Source organism: Meriones unguiculatus, chromosome X (assembly GCF_030254825.1).
Source record: "Meriones unguiculatus strain TT.TT164.6M chromosome X, Bangor_MerUng_6.1, whole genome shotgun sequence".
NCBI classification, from domain to species: domain Eukaryota; kingdom Metazoa; phylum Chordata; class Mammalia; order Rodentia; family Muridae; genus Meriones; species Meriones unguiculatus.
In genome coordinates, this window is record NC_083369.1 from 23353403 (window position 1) to 23373546 (window position 20144).

At 37.4% G+C, this 20144-nt stretch overlaps 1 protein-coding gene across 2 annotated transcripts in view; it reads right to left on the reverse strand.

Annotated features, from left to right (window-relative positions):
• Window positions 1–20144, reverse strand: part of Ophn1 (oligophrenin 1) — a 389762-nt gene that overhangs the window by 17444 nt on the left and 352174 nt on the right. For both annotated transcript variants that reach the window (XM_060375008.1, XM_060375007.1), the window contains 2 exons: window positions 18838–18985; window positions 13531–13854 (listed from right to left, as the gene is read on the reverse strand). In XM_060375008.1, coding sequence (XP_060230991.1) covers window positions 13531–13854; window positions 18838–18985 — 472 coding nt within the window. The remainder of the gene's footprint in view (window positions 1–13530; window positions 13855–18837; window positions 18986–20144) is intronic.

Here is a 20144-nt window from a genome sequence, read left to right on the forward strand (position 1 = left end):
TCAGAAGATTCGCAACAACCTGTAACTCCAGATCCAGGTGATCCAACATTCTCTTCTTAACCCTGGGCAATTGCACTCATGTACACATCTACATACCTATGCACACAAATTTAAAAATTAAATCTCAAAAGATTCTAGGTACTTTTCAACATTAAAATACTCTCCTAACTCATCTTCCTACCTCAACATTTCTGGCTTACAAATTCAATGGAAGAAATAAATATATAGTTTTTATGAAATGGTCCTGGCAGGGTTATGTCAAAACAGATGTACTCACACACTGCTGGTGGCACTATAAATTGGACTTATTCTATCTATATACCCATCAAGCATTCTGGAACAAGCTGCATGAAGCATAAAATCATGCATAGGCAATAATTCATACTTGTTTATCCAGTAATTCCATTCTGAAGAAAAAGCACAAAGGAATTCACCCAGGACAGAAATAAGAAAAACCAATTGGCACAAAACACATACCCTAATAGCAAAATGTCAGACCCAACCACAAAAGCTAAACAAACAATTTATTCTTACAAGCAATTAACCAATACATATTACATATAAACTGACAAGAATTTGGACAAGGCCACAGCAAATATATGTATATGAAATAGTTGAAGTAAAAATGAATCCATAAATCTTGGAATGGTAGCTCACATCTGTAATCCCAGCACACAGGAGCCTCAAACAGAAGGATTGACATTATTAGCTCAAGGCCCCCTTGATCTACATAAGCCTAAGCAACAGAGTGAGACTCTGTCTCAACAAATGAAGGAAGCAAAATTTCACAGAAAGTACTCTCATCCCAATAAAGACAAAATTAAAATAGCCATATATGTAACAATGCAAGTGTACTCATAGATCTTGATATTTGCTTAATGTTAGAAGATCTTGATTTTCATTCTTTCTGCAAGATGTTTAAAGTAAAAATAAAACATTAAATTCCACCTCAAGTTTGCACAGGTTTTACTTTTCTTCAAGTACTTCTCAGCAGCTCTAAAATGTATAGAATAAAGTTCAAATTCCTCAGCATTGGTTCGAGACTGTTTTTAAGCTAGGCCCAAATCATTGTTACAGGAATAATGATTGGAAATTGTCTACCAAGTCTATTTTACCAAACTGGTCTCTTTACCACCCCATCAAAAAAAAATCTTAATTTTAGCTTATATAATAGGCTACAAAAGAAAGTACAGAAGGCCTAGAATTATGAAGACCTGGATATGTGGCTTTTTTACTGCTTCCAGGCAGTGACTTAATCTGTGACTATCATTTTCTCATCTGGGAAATGGGTATATAACAATGCATTTTCACAAGGTTATTTTAAGAATCAAGTTATATGGCAGTGTCTAAACCAAGCAGGGGTAAGTAAGTGTTAGACCATTCTGTTTCTTTCATTCTATGGACTCCTGAGCTCACATCATTTGTATTATAGCCATTCTTTAAGAGTGTGTAGGAGAAGTGAAAGTTAACACTAAGGATGTTTGAAAAGGCCGTGTAGAGATCTATTGTTTCATAAGTTTCCTAAATAAATAAAATAATTTAATTGGAATTACTAGACCCAGGAAACAAAGTTCCTCCCAGAAGCCATAGCTTACCAAATAAAAGACCCAGTGCCATATATAAGATATCTCCCCTCACTGTCTCTGATATGAACTCAGTGGTTGGTTCTTTGATCACCTCCCCCTGAGGGGAAAGCAGCCATACCAGGCCACAGAGGAAGACAATACAGCCAGTCCTGATGAGACCTGATAGACTAAGATCAGAAGGAAGGAGAGGAAGACCTCCGCTATCAGTGGGCTTGGGGAGGGGCATGGGTAAAGAAGAGGAAGGAAGTGTGGGATTAGGAGAGAATGAGGGAGGGGGCTAAAGGGGGATACAAAATGAATAAAGTGTAATTAATAAAAATTAAAATAAAAATATTTTAAAAAAGATATCTCTCCTCAATTTGTTCATCAGAGTTATTTTAGAGATCTCAGAACAACACATTCTACTGTCATTGTTCTTGTCTTCCCACCACAACTTGATGATAAAACCCTATTGTTGACGATACCACATGCTTTGGGCACAAAACATGGGGAAATCAAGTTAGTACTGACCAGGAAACGTCCTCCCTGATGGCTAGCTTTCATAATACCAGAAGGTTATATATAGGCTACTGGGGCCGAGGAGTTATCAGCAGCCATACGTAACTGTTAATCCTATAAGCTAAAATAACAACTAACCTGGAAAGATATGCTCATAGGTGCAATAATGGCATGAATGTTACTGGGGTAATCAACTACTTTCTGATTGTATTAGCATCACTATAGGAAAAAGCATCTGCCTGGCACTATAATTATATCCTCAAATTCACGGTTGGGAAGTTCACTGGGACAAAGAATGAACCTACTACTATCACTTTGGTATACAGACATAGAATTGAACTGACCTCTATCATGTTTCTCACAGACACAAATCAATGTAGGTCTCAAACATAATCAGAGCAGTTTATTTCCTCAATGAATAACAGTTAACATAGGAACACACAACTAGCCAAAGTGCAGAAAATAGGTGTCTGTGGTTTTATATTCCTTCTTTACAAGATGCAGAGACTATTGCAAAAGAAAGAATGGAAAGATTATATGATCAACACAATGTCTTCTGGACATTGAAAGATTGTTGCAGTCATGAGCCTACAGCAGGTGTATTTGTAGGGACAAGACTTTGATAACATCAAGCTCGTCAACATTTCACGATGGAGAGAGGAGGGGCATGTAAACCCACTCCTAGCTGAGGAGATATTGACAGCTCTTTGCTGAAAAAAAAAAAAAGGAGTGAGTTTTCTTTACAGTGTGGCCCCTGTAAAGAAAATTGATATGGGCCTTTGGTATGGCATACATATTCTTCTGGATAGCCCCCACATTCAGGAGTATGTGGGTCATACACATCAGATTCAGTGGATTTTATAAAAAAAAAAAGAAGAAGAAACAAATTTGGAAGGGGTGAGAGGATGGAGGGATCTGCAAGGAGTTACAGGGAGGAGGAGGGTAAATATCATAAAAATATGGTATGTAGGTATGAAATTCTCAAAAATAATAAAAAATAATATAATTTTGTTTTATAAGAGCCAGATCATACCTAAGCTACATATTAAAAAATTATCCACTGAGAAATCTTAGAAAAAAAGATAGGGACAGTGATTCAAGTGATTCAGATGGTACAGTATAAGTAGAAAACTACTAGAGGAATTAAGAAAACATTATTCCTGGACACAGACAGACAATCTTCCCATCTAGGCACTATCCTTACATTTATGGGTAATATAATCCCCTTAGCATCAACCTGATTTTCTACAATTACACTCCAGATAGAAATACCTGGAGGAGACAGGAGCTCCACAAGGAGAGCAACAGATCCAGAAAATCTGGGCACAGGGGTCTTTTCTGAGACTGATACTCTAACCAAGGACAATTCATGGAGATAACCTAGAACCCCTGCTCAGATATAGCCCATGGCAGCTCAAGCTCCAAGTGGGTACCCTAGTAAGGGGAACAGGGACTGTCTCTGACATGAACTCAGTGGCTGGCTCTTTGATCACCTCCCCCTGAGGGGGAGGGGCAGACTTACCAGGCCACAGAGGAAGACAAATGTTGCCAGTCCTAATGAGACCTGATAAGCCTATAAGGGTCAAACGGATGGGGAAAGGACCTCCCCTATCAGTGGACTTGGGGAGGAGTATGGAAGGAGATGAGAGAGGAAAGGTGGGATTGGGAGGGGTTGGTGGAGGGGGCTACAGTAGGATATAAAGTGAATAAACTGTAATTAATAAAAAACAAATAAATTTTAAAAATAAAGTAGTAACAATCAATTTTCCCTAACAAATTTATACTGTTTAAAACATTCTCCAAGATAATTTTCATAGTAAGGGGAAAAGGAAAGAATAGATATTTTCCACCATTTTTGTTTTATAGAGAAGGAAACTGAAGCTCAGAAAGGATAAATCCACTTACCCATTACCTACATGGTTAGATTGAAATAGAGTAATGATTGAAATTCTTATCTTCTGTGTCCATATCTGCTTCTTTCCCTGGTGTCTGTTTTATTATTAGTAGTAGCAATGTAAAATTGCAAAAGACAATTATGATAACAGAAAATGTGTAAAAGTATAGTTACTATTTACTTTTTTTTGACAGATTTTATATTACAGGGATTGATCACAGAGTTTCACAGGGTTCCAGTTGTGGCTACTTTTATTATCAAATACTGGTTCTGTTCCAAGTATTATAACACTATACTTAGTGATTTTTACACATTTTTCATTGTTAAGATTGTTAAGATTGGCCATAATTCTGCACAAATTCTTTTTGTATTATGGAGGAAGATACCACAATCTCTAATAGATCCATGTGCATGTAGTTTCTGAAACATATGTTGTTCCAGTTACCAGTGGTGTTGTAGCTTTCAAGCCTGGCTACACATTAGAACATGTGAACACCTTTAAATATACAGTACCTGGATATCATCCTCGGTTTCTAGTTTAACTGGGGTAGAACTTGTACATGAGTATTTCAGTGCTCCCTAGGGAACATGATGATGGGCAGTGTAAATTGTGAAGTTTTAAATCATACGATACTGTTTCCTCGCTGCAGGTCACAGATGACCAGAGATGACAGTGATATACCATTTCTACTAGTTACTAGAGTAGGGAGTTTGATAGGAAGGAAGGATACTATACTTTCAGAGCCCAGAAAATATTTCTACCTGAAGTCATGCTTATGCTGTGGCTCATTTCTTTTGGTGAATAAAGCAGATATCATCCTCAAAACAGGAACCTCATTCATTACCTTTACAGCCATATCCAAATGGACATCTAACTAGGGCCTGGAAAGTAAGCACCATTAATTGTTTGTCTGATTAGGCCTTTATATGCAACTCCAACTTGATGATTCATTACAAGTCATTCTTTGAAGTTACAGCAAAGAGTTTTCTTGGCTGAAAGACCCTGGTGTTGTTCTTTCTTGCCTCTAATTTGTCTCAGTCACAGTTAAGCCACAATGTCAAGCTGGCAAGGCACGGAAAGAAGTCATCTCACTAGAAGTCAAGAAACCTGGATTCTCATCTTCAGAGTAAAACTAGCTTGTGTCAGTAAGCAGTTCATTTCTCTGCCGGTACAATATGAAGACTGGATTGTTTTTAGATGAATCAGCAGATGGTATCAGTCTGGAAACCTTTACCTCTTTCTGCTGACTTTTGTATGCTGCTTCGGGAATGCTATGGAAGCCTCAATTTCTTTATCTGTCTCTCCCTTACATTCTTCTACCTTCATTTTTTGTTTTGTTTTGTTACAACTCAAGAAATGGATTTCAATTTCATGGCTCCTTGTTGCACACAAAAACACCCAAAATGCTTAAGCTGGCATTCACAACCATTTTCCATTTGGCTTCAGTAGTTTTTTCTGATGCAGCTCTATTCTTTACATATGCTACAGTCCAGATAAACATTATTATTTATTGTTCTGTGTGCATGTCTTGCAATTAATCATCTTTCCAAGAAGCTCTTTATCCTATTCTCACATGTCCAAATTTGCATCCGCTTAAGTGCCATGTCTCTTAGGAAGCTTAAGATTCTCCAAGTTCTTTTCTATAGCCTTTAAGGCACTGGTTGTCTTGTACTTTGAATCTTGTACTTTGGCTCTTTGTTTTCATGGCTTTTTCTCCCATATTAGAATGGGAGCAACTTCAGAGCAAGATCCAGGTGGGAATCATCTTTGTATTCCCCAGAGACCTAAGAAAATTGCTCTGCGTGTAACTGGCAGATATTCAACAAATATTTATTGAGTAGAGAAAAATGCAGTTCGGTCTTTTAGAAGGACAGTGAAGAAAGCTTTCCCTTTTTAGGCTTCTAACTGAGCTTTGTGTGACACAAAAAACACAATACTCCCAAACCTTCAAGAGTATTCTGAAACTTAAAGTAAGTATACACTATAATGGGAATTTTGTGAGGTCATTTGTGTCCAACAAGGAATGCATACAAATGATCTGATACAGTCTGCCTGGGTTTTAAAGCCAAATTGAGATGATAATTCATATACATGGGAAGTAAGTGAAAGTACTGTGACTAGGCAGTCATATTAGAGTGCCAAACACTGGTGCTCAAAGAAGTTAGGTATGAAAAAATACCTTGGAGTAGGACTTTCAGAGGGTCCATGAACCATAAGATTCAAATTGAACTAGGAAAGGCTAAAAATACTGTTTTCTGTTTTCTCCTTAACTTAACAATTTCTGTTTTGTTTTGTTTTGTTTTGTTTTTCTTTTTGGGTGTTTATCACATTTATAGACAGACTGAAGACAATATATATGTATAGTTCTGAGCTATTTTCTTCTGTCTATATTTTTGGTTTAGGTTTCTCTGAGGCTCTAGAATACAGAAAAGCAGATGTCCCCTGGCTTGTAGTCTGTCACATCTTAAGCCTCTACTATATAACTAGGTGCTTTATAGACCACATATACCTGTGCACATATGTACACACACACACACACACACACACACACACACACACCTTGCCTATAATTGAGGTGTTATACCACACTACTCATAGTGGGAGAATAAAAGGTAAGGCTGACCTAATTAAAACAGTCTGCTATCAAAGCCAAACAACTACTTCCATTTATAGGGTAGTTGGAATGGGACAGGTATACACATGTCATTCTTCCTTGTTATAGCAATCCAATGGGCACAATTATAATCCTTTTATACAAATGAGAGGTTCAGAGACATTATGATTTACCTGGAATCTCGCAGCTAGGAGAGATAGAGTCAAATTTAAAACACACATCAGGGGAAGTAATGGTGTTTTAACCACAAATTCTCTCTAGCCTATGGTATTTTACCAAATTGCAATCCTTTTAATTTCTTTTGAATCTTGGTCCAAAGCATGGGTTTTGCTACAAACTTGATTGCTCTCTCCAAATCATTTTGTTACTTCCTTTCCTATCATCTGTCAAATGTTGGTGACATGTGATCTTAGCATGTGCAGATTTATGGAGATGCAACAGTCATCAGTTTTCAACTTTAAGCATTTTTCTTGTACCTTTCCTTATATCTATCCAACCTTGGGGTACAGAGCAGGGAAAAAATTGTTTCTTCTTATAGCTTCCCCCGACAAGTCTTCTGTAATGATCGCTTGCTTTCTATGACACTCCTCCATGCCCATCATAGAACCTTTCTTGCCCCTTAGCCATTAATTATTCTTATGGAACAATTTGGAATTAGACTCCAGGAAAGACAGAGAGTGAAAACCAAACAGTAGATTACTAAAGCATAATAAGTCCAAACAAGAAAATGTGGATAATGGCCAGCAACACCCATTACTGTAGGAGCAAGGCTGTTCCTAATAATTTTAGAGCAGATACAAATGCCACTTAGAGCATTAGTCACCCCAGTGAAGAATTGATGGATGTGTGACTGAAAAAAGTATTACAGTATCCTTCCTCCAAGCCTAGGAGCATATTACCAGATAGAGGAAAGAAGCTAAGTGGGGCTTTTAAAACCACATGCCATAGGGGCCCTATATTTGGCATGCTACATACTTTAATCTCAATACCTCAGGAAGAATGAAGAGCTTCTTACCCCAGCTCTTACTGAAATGCTCTCACCACCCCTCAAGAACATAGCTAGAACAGATAACCTATGGGCCATTCTCACCATGAACAATGGAAAGGCAGAATCATGGCTTTTCATCTTGGTCTTTTCCTTTGCTTAGTGTGATGTCTGAATGAATGTACAAACATATGTAAGCAAAAGACATATAGCCTTCTTTTATATTGATTCTCCCAAAGAGTACTAAATCTTTCTATAGAGTACACACTTGCATTTCGTAAAGCCAGACCCATAAGAGTAAGTAGCATTGAGGAAACACTACATGTTTTCTCTTACATACAGAACCTAGATTTCTTTTTTTTTTTTTAAAAAAAAAGTGATTTAGTATATGTTTTTATTTTATTTTATTTTTTCTAGCAATTGCCTAATTCAATTTCTTAAATTAATTTTTATTTTTTAAAATATTAATCACAGGTTATTTACTTTATATCCCAGCTGTAACCCCCTCCCTCATTCCCTCCCAATCCTACCCTCCTTCCCTCATCTCCTCCCTGTCCCTTTCCAAGTCCACTGCAAGGGAAGGTCCTCCTCCCCTTTCATTTGACCCTGGTTTATCAGGTATCTTCAGGACTGGCTGCAATGTCCTCTTCTGTGGCCTAGCAGTACTGCTCCTCCCTTGGGGAGGGGGGAGGTAAAGGAGGCAGCTATTGAGTTCATGTCAGAAATAGCCCCTGTTCCCCTTACTAGGTCACCCACTTGGATACTGAGCTGCCATGGGCTACATCCAAGCAGAGGTTCTTGGTTATATACATACATGGTCCTTGGTTGGAGAAACAGTCTCAGAACCTAGATTTCAATAGATGTATGTACAAAAGAAAGAAATTTATGTAGAGGGCCATGGAAATAGAAAATTGGGAGAGTGGAGGAAGAGATCTTAAGTGAAGTGGGAAATAGAGAAGATAAAGTAATAGGAAAGAAGAAGAGAGGATTAACAAGGGGAAGAAAGAACCAGTTGGAGGAGGCACAGAGAAGGACAATAGAGGAGAAGAATAAATGGCAACAAAGTATAACACATATGCATGAAGATGCCATGATGAATCATTCATTACTTTATATGCTAACTTAGAAAATTAATTTCAAAAACAACATCCAATGATCAAAAGGAGACATGTTAATTTTGTATACCCCGAACTAAGTACCTGACAGAGAAGAAGAAAGCTAAGGTAGAAAAAAAAAGTCTGTATGGTTGGAAAGATGGTTCCATGGTTAGAAAATCATGCTGCTCTTGTGAAGGAGTCATATTTGAATCCCAGCTCACATCATGGCTCATATCTATCTATAACTTCAGTTTCAGGAAACCTGACACTCGCTTCTGGCTTCCATGAGCACAAAGCCCACACATGATACAAACATACATGCAGGAAAATAGTCATATAAATAAAATAAAAATAAATCTTTAAAATTAAATGTGTTACAAGCCATCCGAAATATCCAAGAAGCCTTGTTTCCAGCAGCATCTTATAACCCACAAAATCTGGGCAAGTTTCACATCTGAGCCACTCTTTCTGTCTTTGAAGTGGGTAGGGTAAAATGTACTTCAAAGGCTTACTAACACTAAGAATATACAATAAAGAAGAAAAGGTATATTGGTACATGTCTAGAATAGAAAAAAGTTCTGAATAAAATTCCATCAGCAAACAGTAGCTAAGTCAGTTGATTGTCATGAAAACAAGCCATTTAACATGTGTCATGCTTCTGATGTTTCTAATTGCATTGGGGAAAAACAGAGAGAATGAAAAAGTACATTTACTGGCTAGATCAGTGAAAGGGGTAAAGATAGGGAGGGGGCAGGACAGTGAAAATTTTAGAATAACTGAAGCAATTAAGCATTTTCAACAACAAAGGTGAAAAAGAATAGCAACTCTTTGGTGTAGAGGGGGTGAGCAGAAGAGACAACTTTCTCCTCAAGTCTGCCATTCAGGTTGCTTGCTGGCACATGTGGTTAATCATCAGCTGCAGCTTAGGGGAAGAACTATTTGCAGCAACTGATTAATTGATAATTTTTCTTGTGTCCAGGAATTTACCATGAACAGCAGCGAAATTAGGGCGGGAGAGAGGTAAGCAGAGGTGAAGTGATAGGTGGGGGAGTTTTAAAGAGGCAACTACACCAGAGATTTGGCTAGGCCTCTACCATGTCCCAACCCATCCCAGTTCTGCCAAGGCTGGAAGCCAGAGGCTTTGAGGAAAACTGTACCACATCAGTTTGTTGCTAACTGATTTAAGAGGGAAAAAAGTCTGGCAATGCTAAAGCTCAGACTGAGAAAGCCTGGATGACTCTAGACAAGTTAGATCAGTTATTATATTAACTGATACCATTAGATCACAGCTGTTGCTGCCAGCAGCCCAAAGGACAGGAGTGTGAGAGAAAAAAACAGGAGAGATGGCACTGGGATTAAATTCTATATCCAAAGATGTTGGAGGCAGAACTGATGTGGAAGGTTAAAAGTTACTGTGTGTGATGAGCTGACAGGATCTGGCTTGACAATGAGCAGGGCAAAGTTTACCAAGGGGGTAGAAGTGCAGTTACCCAATTTTCTATTTGGTTAATGTGATGATCAATATATGACTTCTAAGCTGAAGCAGATGTCTGGCCTTTCCTGGCTGACTCCCACAATAAGCAAATTGTAAGGAGGGACGACCGGACAGAGGGAAAGAATTAGTAACATATTTCATTTTCTGACTATGAGCCAGGTATTTTGTTTGTTATTCCCTTTAATCCTAAAAATTATTTGTAGGTGATCCTTTTTCCCATTTTAAAGATATAAAACTCAACATGGAAAATAACATGAGCATACAAATGCATTAGAGGCCCAAACCAGAGAATTAGAAAGTGTCAATTGCTCTGTGGAAATCCTACTGGCCTCCACACAAAACAGCATTTACTAAACTGCTCAAAGACAATACTGCCAGCATGTGTTAAGGCTGCTTCCTGCCATAGACAACAGAAGGGCTTTCCTCTGCTTTATCTGGACACACTTGTTTTCTCCCCAATTTCTCTCTGCTTCCATGTATACTCTAAAATACCTTCCTCCCTCCCCATCTCTCTTTCTCTCTTTCCTCTCTAGAAAGAAATCTATGATTATATTCTAGCAAATGTGAAAGGCTCTGTGCACATTTCATATACCAACTCCACTCTTGCCATTTCTCTACTATCCTACTTCCTGTTTCTTCAGTCCACACTGCATTTTTCTTACCTGTGATCTAGCACTGTGCTAGTAAACAGTAATATATTCCCTTTAAAAATATCTGGCCAGTTGCAGTGGGCATGCCTATAATTGCAATAGTCAGGAGGCTGAAGCAAGACAATATAGCATACAAGGCCGTAATGGGTTACATTGTTGAGATCCATTATTCACAGAGACATGAAAACATCCCTCAAATATGTAGGAAATACAAAAGAACATAGTCAAAACAAATCTAAGCAGAAAAAAAAAAGCACAGCCAGAGACATCACATTACCTGACCTCAATTTAGACTACAGAGACAGAGTAATACAACAGCTGCTGGCACAAACCGACATACAGACCAAGAAAACCCAACAGAAGAATCAGAGACAAACCCACACAGCTATGGAAACCTACATTTTGATATCAAAAACATGTGCTGAAGGAAACACAGCCTTTTCAACAATCAATGTCAACAAAATCTGTTAGCTACCTGCAAAAGAATGAAATTAGATTCCATATCTCTCAGCTTGCACACAAAATAACACAGAATAGATGAAAGACCTAGATTTTAAGCTGGAAACCCTGAAACAAAGGATAAACACTTAAGCATATATCTATTGACAACAAATTTCTAAACAGGAAATAGCCCAAGGATTAACAAAGGGAACCACATGAACTTAAAGAGCTTGTGTACACCCAAAACAACCACCACTACCACCACTACCACCACCACCAACAACAATAACAAATCAATAGAATAAGTAGCTTAGAGAATGGGGGAAATTCTTCATCACCTAGACAACATACAAGAAATTAATATCTATAATAAATAGTTTTAAAACTTTAAAAATTAAACACCAAAGGAACAGTATCAATTAGAATATGGGCCAACAATCTGAACACACATTGTGGTAGTTTGACTAAGAATGGGCCCCATAGGCTCACAGAATTGAGTGCTTGGTCACTAGGGAGCAGAACTGTTTGAAAGAATTACAAAGATTATGAGGTGTGGCATTGTTGGAAGAAGTATGGCCTTGTTAGAGGAAGTGTGTAATTGTGGGAGGGCTTTGGGGTTTTAATAGTGCATGCCAGGACCAGTCTCCTTCCTACCTATGGATCTATAACTCTCAGCTATTTCTTCAGCACCTGTGAACTGTCATGCTGCCCACCATGATGATAATGGTCCAAGCTCTGAAACTGTTAGCCAGCCTCCAATTAAATGCTTTGTTTGGTAAGGGTTGCCTTGGCCATGGTATCTCTTCACAGCAACAGAACAGTGACTTAAGACAAACACTTTTTAAAATTTTCATTTTCATTATTATTATCATTTATTCACTTTGTATCCTGGCTGTGGCCCCCACCCTCCTCTCCTCCCAATCTCACCTTCCTTCCCTCTTCTCCACCTATATCCCTTCCCTAGTACACTGATAAGGAAGGTCCTCCTCCCCTTCCATCTGGCCTTAGCCTATCAGGTCTCATCAAGACTGGCTGCATTGTCTTCCTCTGTGGCCTGGTAAGGCTGCCCCACCACCACCACCAAGGGAAGGTGATCAGAGAGCCTGTCACTGAGTTCATGCCAGAGACAGCTCCTGCTCCCCTTATTTGGAGACTGAGTCTATGGGCTACATCTGATGGGAGATTTAGGTCCTCTTTAGGAAAGATGCTCAATCCTCATTCAGAAAGACAAACATGATAGACATTGGAAGTAGAAGACAGGGAACAGGACAGGAGCCTACCACAGACAGCCTCTGAAAGACTCTACTAATCAAGGTGTTGAAGCAGATGCTGACATTCACAGTCAAACTTTGGGCAGAGTGCAGGAGATCTTATGAAAGAAGGGGAAAATAGAAAAACCTGGAGGGGACAGGAGCTCCAAAAGGAGACCAGTAGAGCCAAAAAATCCCGAGCCCTAGGGTCCTTGTAGAGACTGATACTCCAAAGAAGGACAAATACCTTTCAACAGGAGAATTACATAGGTCAATAGAACTTCCTTTTTACCCAGCTATACCACTCTTGGGCATAAACTCAAAGGACTCCATATCCCACTACAAATTGCATTTACATATCCATGTTCATTGTAGTTCTATTCATAATAACTAAGCTCAGATGTCCATCAAAAGATAAATGGATAATAAAAATGTGGTACATATACACAAAGGAATTTTACTCAATCATAATGAGAAATGAAAATTTGCAGGAAAATGGATGGGAATGAAAAAACATTATTTTAAGCCAGTTATCCCAGGCTCAGAAACACAGCAGCAGTACATTGTCTCTCGTATGCATATCTTAGTTTCAGACTATAAAATACATAAGTGGCAACCAATATGACTAAAGGTCAAGAAACCAGAAAGAGACCCAGTGACTAAAAAACAAAAAGCCTCTAAGGGGGCAGGTAGGGAAGACAATGGAGCAAACTGAAAGGGGTAATATTGAGGGCAAAAATATGCTGTAAGGAAGGAGAAGGTGAAGGAGACAGGGGAAAGGGGAATGAGAAGCAACTAAAATGAAATGTGTATACAAATCTCATACTGAAACCTACTAATCACTTTGTAAGTTATTTTTTAATTAAAATTTAAGTACTGAATGGGAGGAAGTATGAAGAGAGAGAGAGAGAAAAGGAGGGTGGGAGCAAGGAAGGAAGATACCTCCAACCCTAGAAAGTTTTGAAGGTGAAAAGTAGCTTGGTTCAGTTCTGCTTCCCATAGGATTCCTAAACATTTACCTTCCTTGTGGTGAACCACTGGCCTGGGAGCTGGTCTCTTTATATGGAAAGAGGAGGTCTTTGTGGGTCCAAATCCTGGCACAGGTCCATTGGAGGCCTTTGGAGTAGGCTTGGTCCCTCCATCCTGCAACCTAAATACCAATTTCCCCACATCCACCTCCGGGCAGGGCTCTGATTGGCAGTCAGAAACAGGTCTGCATGGGGACTTTCTTCCAGGGTCAGTTTCCCCACTTTTCTGCATGGGTGGTTTGAGGTGCTGTGGTAGCTTGGGGGGATCCAGGTTGCTAGTGATTGTACCGTTAGGAGTTTGATGTTGGGTTTCATCTGAAAAAAGTTGGTACAAAGAGGAAAGATTAATGATGACCTTCAAAATGGTTTTGTTTTGATGCATGCACACATATTTAATTTTGAAAATCTCTATGCATTTTCAAAATTGTTATTATTAGAGAACAAACTGACTACATCCCACAAGAACAGTCTCCAGCCTGACCAGTTCTTATAGAGAAACAGGCTTCATTCAAATGAGGTTCAATTTAAGATTTTCATATGACTTTCACCAACACAATTGAGTAAACTCTAGTGTGCCAAGCTGCTTTATTCAAGGGAATATGCAATTCAAAAAGAACAGTGTGCCCAATCAATTGCATAATTTATTCTTTCTAAATAAATGCATTAATTCTCAAGTAGTTCTTTTAAAAGCAATTTTTAAGGTTTCTCAAATTTCAAGTTAATAAGCCTAACAATTTAATCTCTTTCTCCACCCATGTAAAGATATCCTCAAATAGCCAATTTACATTCTTCCTCTAGCCTTTTGTGGTCCATAATTTCCTATGACCATTAGAATAAGCTTTTAAGTGATTCTGAATTTAGTTACAGCTTCTGAGAACACAATAACAGCCAGAAAATCATTTTTTTAAAAAAAGCATCGCACATACATAGTTAAAATTTTGAAAACTAACTTTAAGCTATTTGCAGTCTCTATAATAATCAATGAATTTCCCAGATTAATAATATCTACTATATAGAAATGTCATTTCCATTAATAATAGGAAACATAGTGCTAATGGTAACACCTCACTGATACAGCACTTGTATCAGAATATGGAAGGCTGTAGGTTTCTTTCCCATCACCTCAAAAATAAATAAAAAATAGACGTGTAAAATAAAGCTATATTACAGTTCAATGGTTAAGGATGATATCTCTGTTCAGCAAAAGGAGAGAGAGTCACCAGTGGTAACACCTTACCTGGAACCTGTTTTTTTATAATGAGATAATGCGAGAATTTAAACATTGACTAGACAACTGATCTTAAATACGGTCTGTTTTCTTTTCATTTAAACAAAATTATTATAATGATCATTTAGACTTGTTGAACTCTGGCTGAGAAATGGGTGGAAGGTATACATGAATCAAAATTGTTCAGACAAACAATAGCTTGGAGGAGTAAAATACTCATGGTTTGTCTAAGAAAATATTGCATGATACAGATTGAGCAGATTATATTTAGAAATATATCTATATATTCATTTATATATTTACATATATGCATGTAACAACTATCAATGAAAAATGAGGCCATGAATTTGAAAGAGAGCATAAAGGGGTATATGAGAAGCTAAGAAGAAAGGAAAGGGAAAGGGGAAATGATGTAAATATCTTATAATCCCCAAAATAAAAAATAATTGTACAAAAGAAATACCTTTAAAAAACAAATAATGAGTTCAAGTTGTCTTGAGCATTTGGGATAAAAGATGTGAACAGTTGGTTATGGGTTTAAAATAGTTTGGTGTTATTTCATCAAGGCCTGGATGTCAAGCCTAGGAATATGAGCATTATCACTGATAGGTGGAAAGATATAATTGTCAAATATATGTTTTCAGAACATCCACTTGGGTACAGTATGAAAAGTAGAGTAGAGCAGACAAACTAGAGGTTTGGAGACAAGAGATGGGAATGCTATAACAATGACCTAAACTGAAACAGCACCAGTAAAGAAACACTTTTTTGAAGAAGAAGAAGAGGAAGAAGAATAGATGTAAGGTATACTAGCACAGTCCTATAATCTAAACTTTCAGGAAACTGGGGCAGGGTTGTGAGTTCAATTATAACCTAGGCCACATAGCAAGACCCTGTTGTCAAACAAATTAAACAGATTTAGAATGGTTGAGACTTGATATAGGATATCAAAGGATCCATGATGATGGGGAAGGATCAGAATATAAATTGGAAATCAAATAATGAGATGCTACTGTGAAGAAAAGTTGACAGTAGGATTGGTTCCGACTTAGAATGGTGCCGAGGCACATTTTAAGAAGCACATTGTTACATTTAGTAGACAAATGTAATTTGGAATAAAATGGATGAGTATAAATTATTGTTTTCAAGTTTGGCAGTGATGATAACTGAACAAACTACTTCTCTGAGCTACAAAGGACTACTTTATACAGTAAAGTTCAGGTACTTTCCTCATACTCAAATAGTGAGGATAATGAGATTATAGGTTCACATCCATTTAAGATGTCCAGAATGAAAAGGTCAGACTATAACAAGCGCTAACAGAATATAGAGAAATTTGAACTGCCATCCCTTGCTGGTGAGAAAGTGAAATGTTACACCTGCTTTGGAAATTAGCATGGTCATTCTGCAAAAGTTTGACTTCAGAGTAAAGTATGACTCAGCACTTTATTTAAGATAACTGAGGTCAGACATCACCCAACAACCTGAATACTCATAATAGCTAAAACACAGATACCGTATAAGTGTTCATTCACTGAGGAATGGAAAAACAAAATATGCTATGGCATTACCATGAAATACCATGTAGCAGTAGAAAGTATATAAAAACAAATTAAGTCTTTAGGGATAGAAAGTAATTGCCAGAGACTGACGAGAAAGAGGAATTAGAAGGTTTCCTTTCAGAATACTGCAAATATTTTTTTTTTAAAGTGGCTGCACAAAATACACTTTACTGAGATTTACAATTGAAAAAGGGTGGATTTTGTGGCCTCGGCATTCTTTATTAATCCAAAAATTATGAAGTCAATGTATAGACTGTAATCTCACTGAAGATCTGGAATAAAGCCCTCACCACAAAACAGGGCAAACTGAGCCCCAGATAGGGAAGGTGGTTAATTCAAGATACTTGACAGGCTAGTGACCAAAATAAATTAGACCTCAGGTCTACTGACTGCCCCAGTTCATTCATTTAGTACATTCATTAATTGCATACTTACTATGTAGTAAATTCTGTACTTGTGTAGGAAAGTACAAAATAAAAATTTCTGCTGGTATAAAGTTTTCATTTGGGAAATTTGTAAATAAACAAGTTTATTTCATTAAAAATATTTAATTATAGGGTAACTGAATAAACATTCAGTGTTCCCATCTATTTTTCATTTTCTCTTCCTCCTCTATGAAAGTGATTCCTTAAGCTAATTAACCCCTGTCTTTTCATATTCCTAATAAAAGCATTCATTTATGTTATAAACATGTACTAAACTCACAATATATAGTAGAAATTGTCCTTAGCCCTAGTGATAAAAACACATCTAATATTCTTATTGGAAAAATAGTTACTAAATATGTCATCAAGTAGTAGCAGGTGACATGAATAAAGCAATGCAATATAAAGGGATAATAAGGAAGAACTGTTTAATTTGCATGATCAGAAGAGGTAAATTTGACACCCATCAGGAATAGCAATCATCATGAAAGGAAAGAGCAAAGGAGAAGAAAGTACATAAAGAAAGTTCAGAGGGATAATCAGGGGTCACTGAAAACAACCAAATTTTATTTGAAAAAAAACAAATTTTATTTGAAACATAAAGAGAGGTCACTGAAAGTTTGGAGCAGAGGGAATGAGGTCATGTGTTTCACATTTTTGAAAGAATGGACAATTTACTGGCTACTATGAAAAATGGATTAGAGGCAGTCAAGCAAGCCAGCAATGACAGCTGGGAAGAGGTGTAGAGCCTCCGTGTGTGTGTGGTCCAACGAGAAACTAAGGATTTAGCATGTGATGTGCATTCACGGCCAAAAGGAATCACTGATGGATCTGATGTAAGAGGAAAGTGAAAAGAGCCATAAAGAAAAGGTCAATGTTCTTGACCCCAGTATTCAGGTGGCTGGAGCCGAAAGTTGTTTAGAATAAAGGTCACAAAAGGAGTAGGGTCAGAAGCAATAGGGAATCAAGAACTGTGTTTCTGGCTGAGTATGAGGTGTGTAGGTTACTGATAGAATGATCACTTGTCATTGTACAACGTCCTAGGTTCCAGCTACTACTATTAAAATAAAATACAAATTATGTTCTATTCATCTCAAATTTCAATCCATAGGTGTCAAAGAGTCAATCTATTGAGAACATTTCAATGGAGACTTTGAGATAACAATAAAGGGTAGAAAGAACCCTGTATTAAAAATTCTGGGCATCACCTGCAGTATTTAAATGATATTTACACATAAGAAACATAGGGAGATCATGTACGAAAACAACACAGAGAAGAGGGTTAGACCTTTGGGGTGTTCAAACATGTCAAAATCAGGAAAAGAAAGAAAACAAGTAGAGAAAGATGAGATGGAATGAGAAGGATCAAGTTTACTGTACTGAGAGCCCAGTTTAGTGCTTCACAGAAGAGAGGGGAGTTGACTGTCACATGTTGCTCATCAGCTCACAATCAGTGGAATGCTTCGTTCAGTCATGTGCAGATTATGGGAGACCTTGATAAAAGTATTCCTCATGGAGTGGCAAGGAACTAAGGCTCACTTATAATAACTGTACTCCATTCACTAATAATCCCTCCATTGTATGATGGTGTTTTCTTTTGTGTTGCGTTGTTTTGTTTTGTTCTTTTTTGTTGATTTTTTGTTTGTTTGTTTACAGACCCTATAAGTTCCATGAGGCCAGGGACATGTGGCATAATTTCATTTGGTCTCTAGCATATGACTTGGAACATAACAGTTATTCAGTCCATGGTAGCTATATTTGAATAACAATCCCAGAACATTAAAAAGAAGCTTTCTCATATATTTCTAAGCACTATACTAACATACCTACGAATAACCTGGATTTACAGCTAGATAGTCTGTAAGGGACCATGTAGCTTCCATTAAAGATTCACTTCTGCCCTATCAACTGCCCATATTCTGATTTCCTCTTAGAATACAAACTACAAACTTTGCTTCTCCTGACTACTTATAAGTCAAAGAAATAGGAAGGGTCTATCGTATGAAGGAAATAGCCATAATTCTGCATGTCTCCTTCGATATTTTCTTTGTATGCAATCACAATGCAGAAGCTAACCACTGACCTTCACTCTCATCCAGGGAAGAAGCATAGAACACTGTCTTTTCTCTTAGCAAGCGCTTTGAGATTGTGATTGGTTTGTGCCTTCTTGCTGTCACTCGTGGTGGAGGCACTGGAGGTACCTGGCTGTCCTCAGGTGGACCTAAATAAATCTGTAGAGAAGAAAGGAGATATCCAGTAGACAATTAAGCAATGTACTCACTGAAGCATTCTAGCACTGTATGTGGTCAACAATGTGAATACTAAAATAGTCGATGTGACGGGAATTTTCTTACTTCTAACTACCAGCAAGTATTCAGATGACCTCTACCATGTATAATGCATAGAACTAGCCCCCTCAGTGTGGAGAAAAGAGTGTAGATAAAAGACAGCAAAGCATTTATGGATTTTCATACTTACTCCCAGTAAGACTTCAGGTTAAGACACCTACCTTTAAGCTTCTCTATCAGCATCCTCTATCACTAAGAATATGAGAATTACAGCAAGTATACAACTGGGCACATGATAAAAATTACATGAAAAAGATGTCAAGCTACTTTGTACAGGTGAAAGTGAAGGAAAAGGGCTATTAAATACACTCACATGTACATATACACATACGCATTCAATATTTATAAAGGACACTTAAGGATGTAGATATGTTGTTTGTTGCAATGCTAATGAACAGAGAGAAGAAAACTTTTTTCATATTATTTTGTTCTTCTACAGAAAATTTCATACTACAGCATGCTAACTATCTAAAAAAAAAAGAAATACAATAAAATTGTACAATAAAATAGCCTTATATGCTATAAGGAAGAAGAGCTGGAGAGGTACAGGAATAGCTGTGATTAGAATTGTTCATATGTGGAATGCCTCCATAAAAGTGGTAAAATTGACAGGAACATTGTATGTCCAATGACAGGTGAACATATATTACATGGCTGAAAGTAAGAGAAAATAAAATATTAGAAAATATATAAGTATTGACCCATATAATTCTAGGTTATACCTTTAGTTTTATTATCAGTGTTACAATTTGAAATAGCTAGTTAGTGTTTTGTGAGTTTCTTTTCCAGTACTATAATAATTACAAATGTCCCTTACTATACCTTATACATACCAGCAACTTTGCACTGATTATTCATTATTTGAAGAGAATTCAGTCTCTATCCAAATATCCATATATTTTTTTTTGGCTCACAATACATTTTTTATTAATTACAATTTGTTTACTTTGTAGCCCAGCTGTAGTCCTTCCTTTGACCCTCCCAAACCCACCCTTACTCCTACTTCTCCTCCCATGCCCCTCCCCAAGTCTACTTACTGATG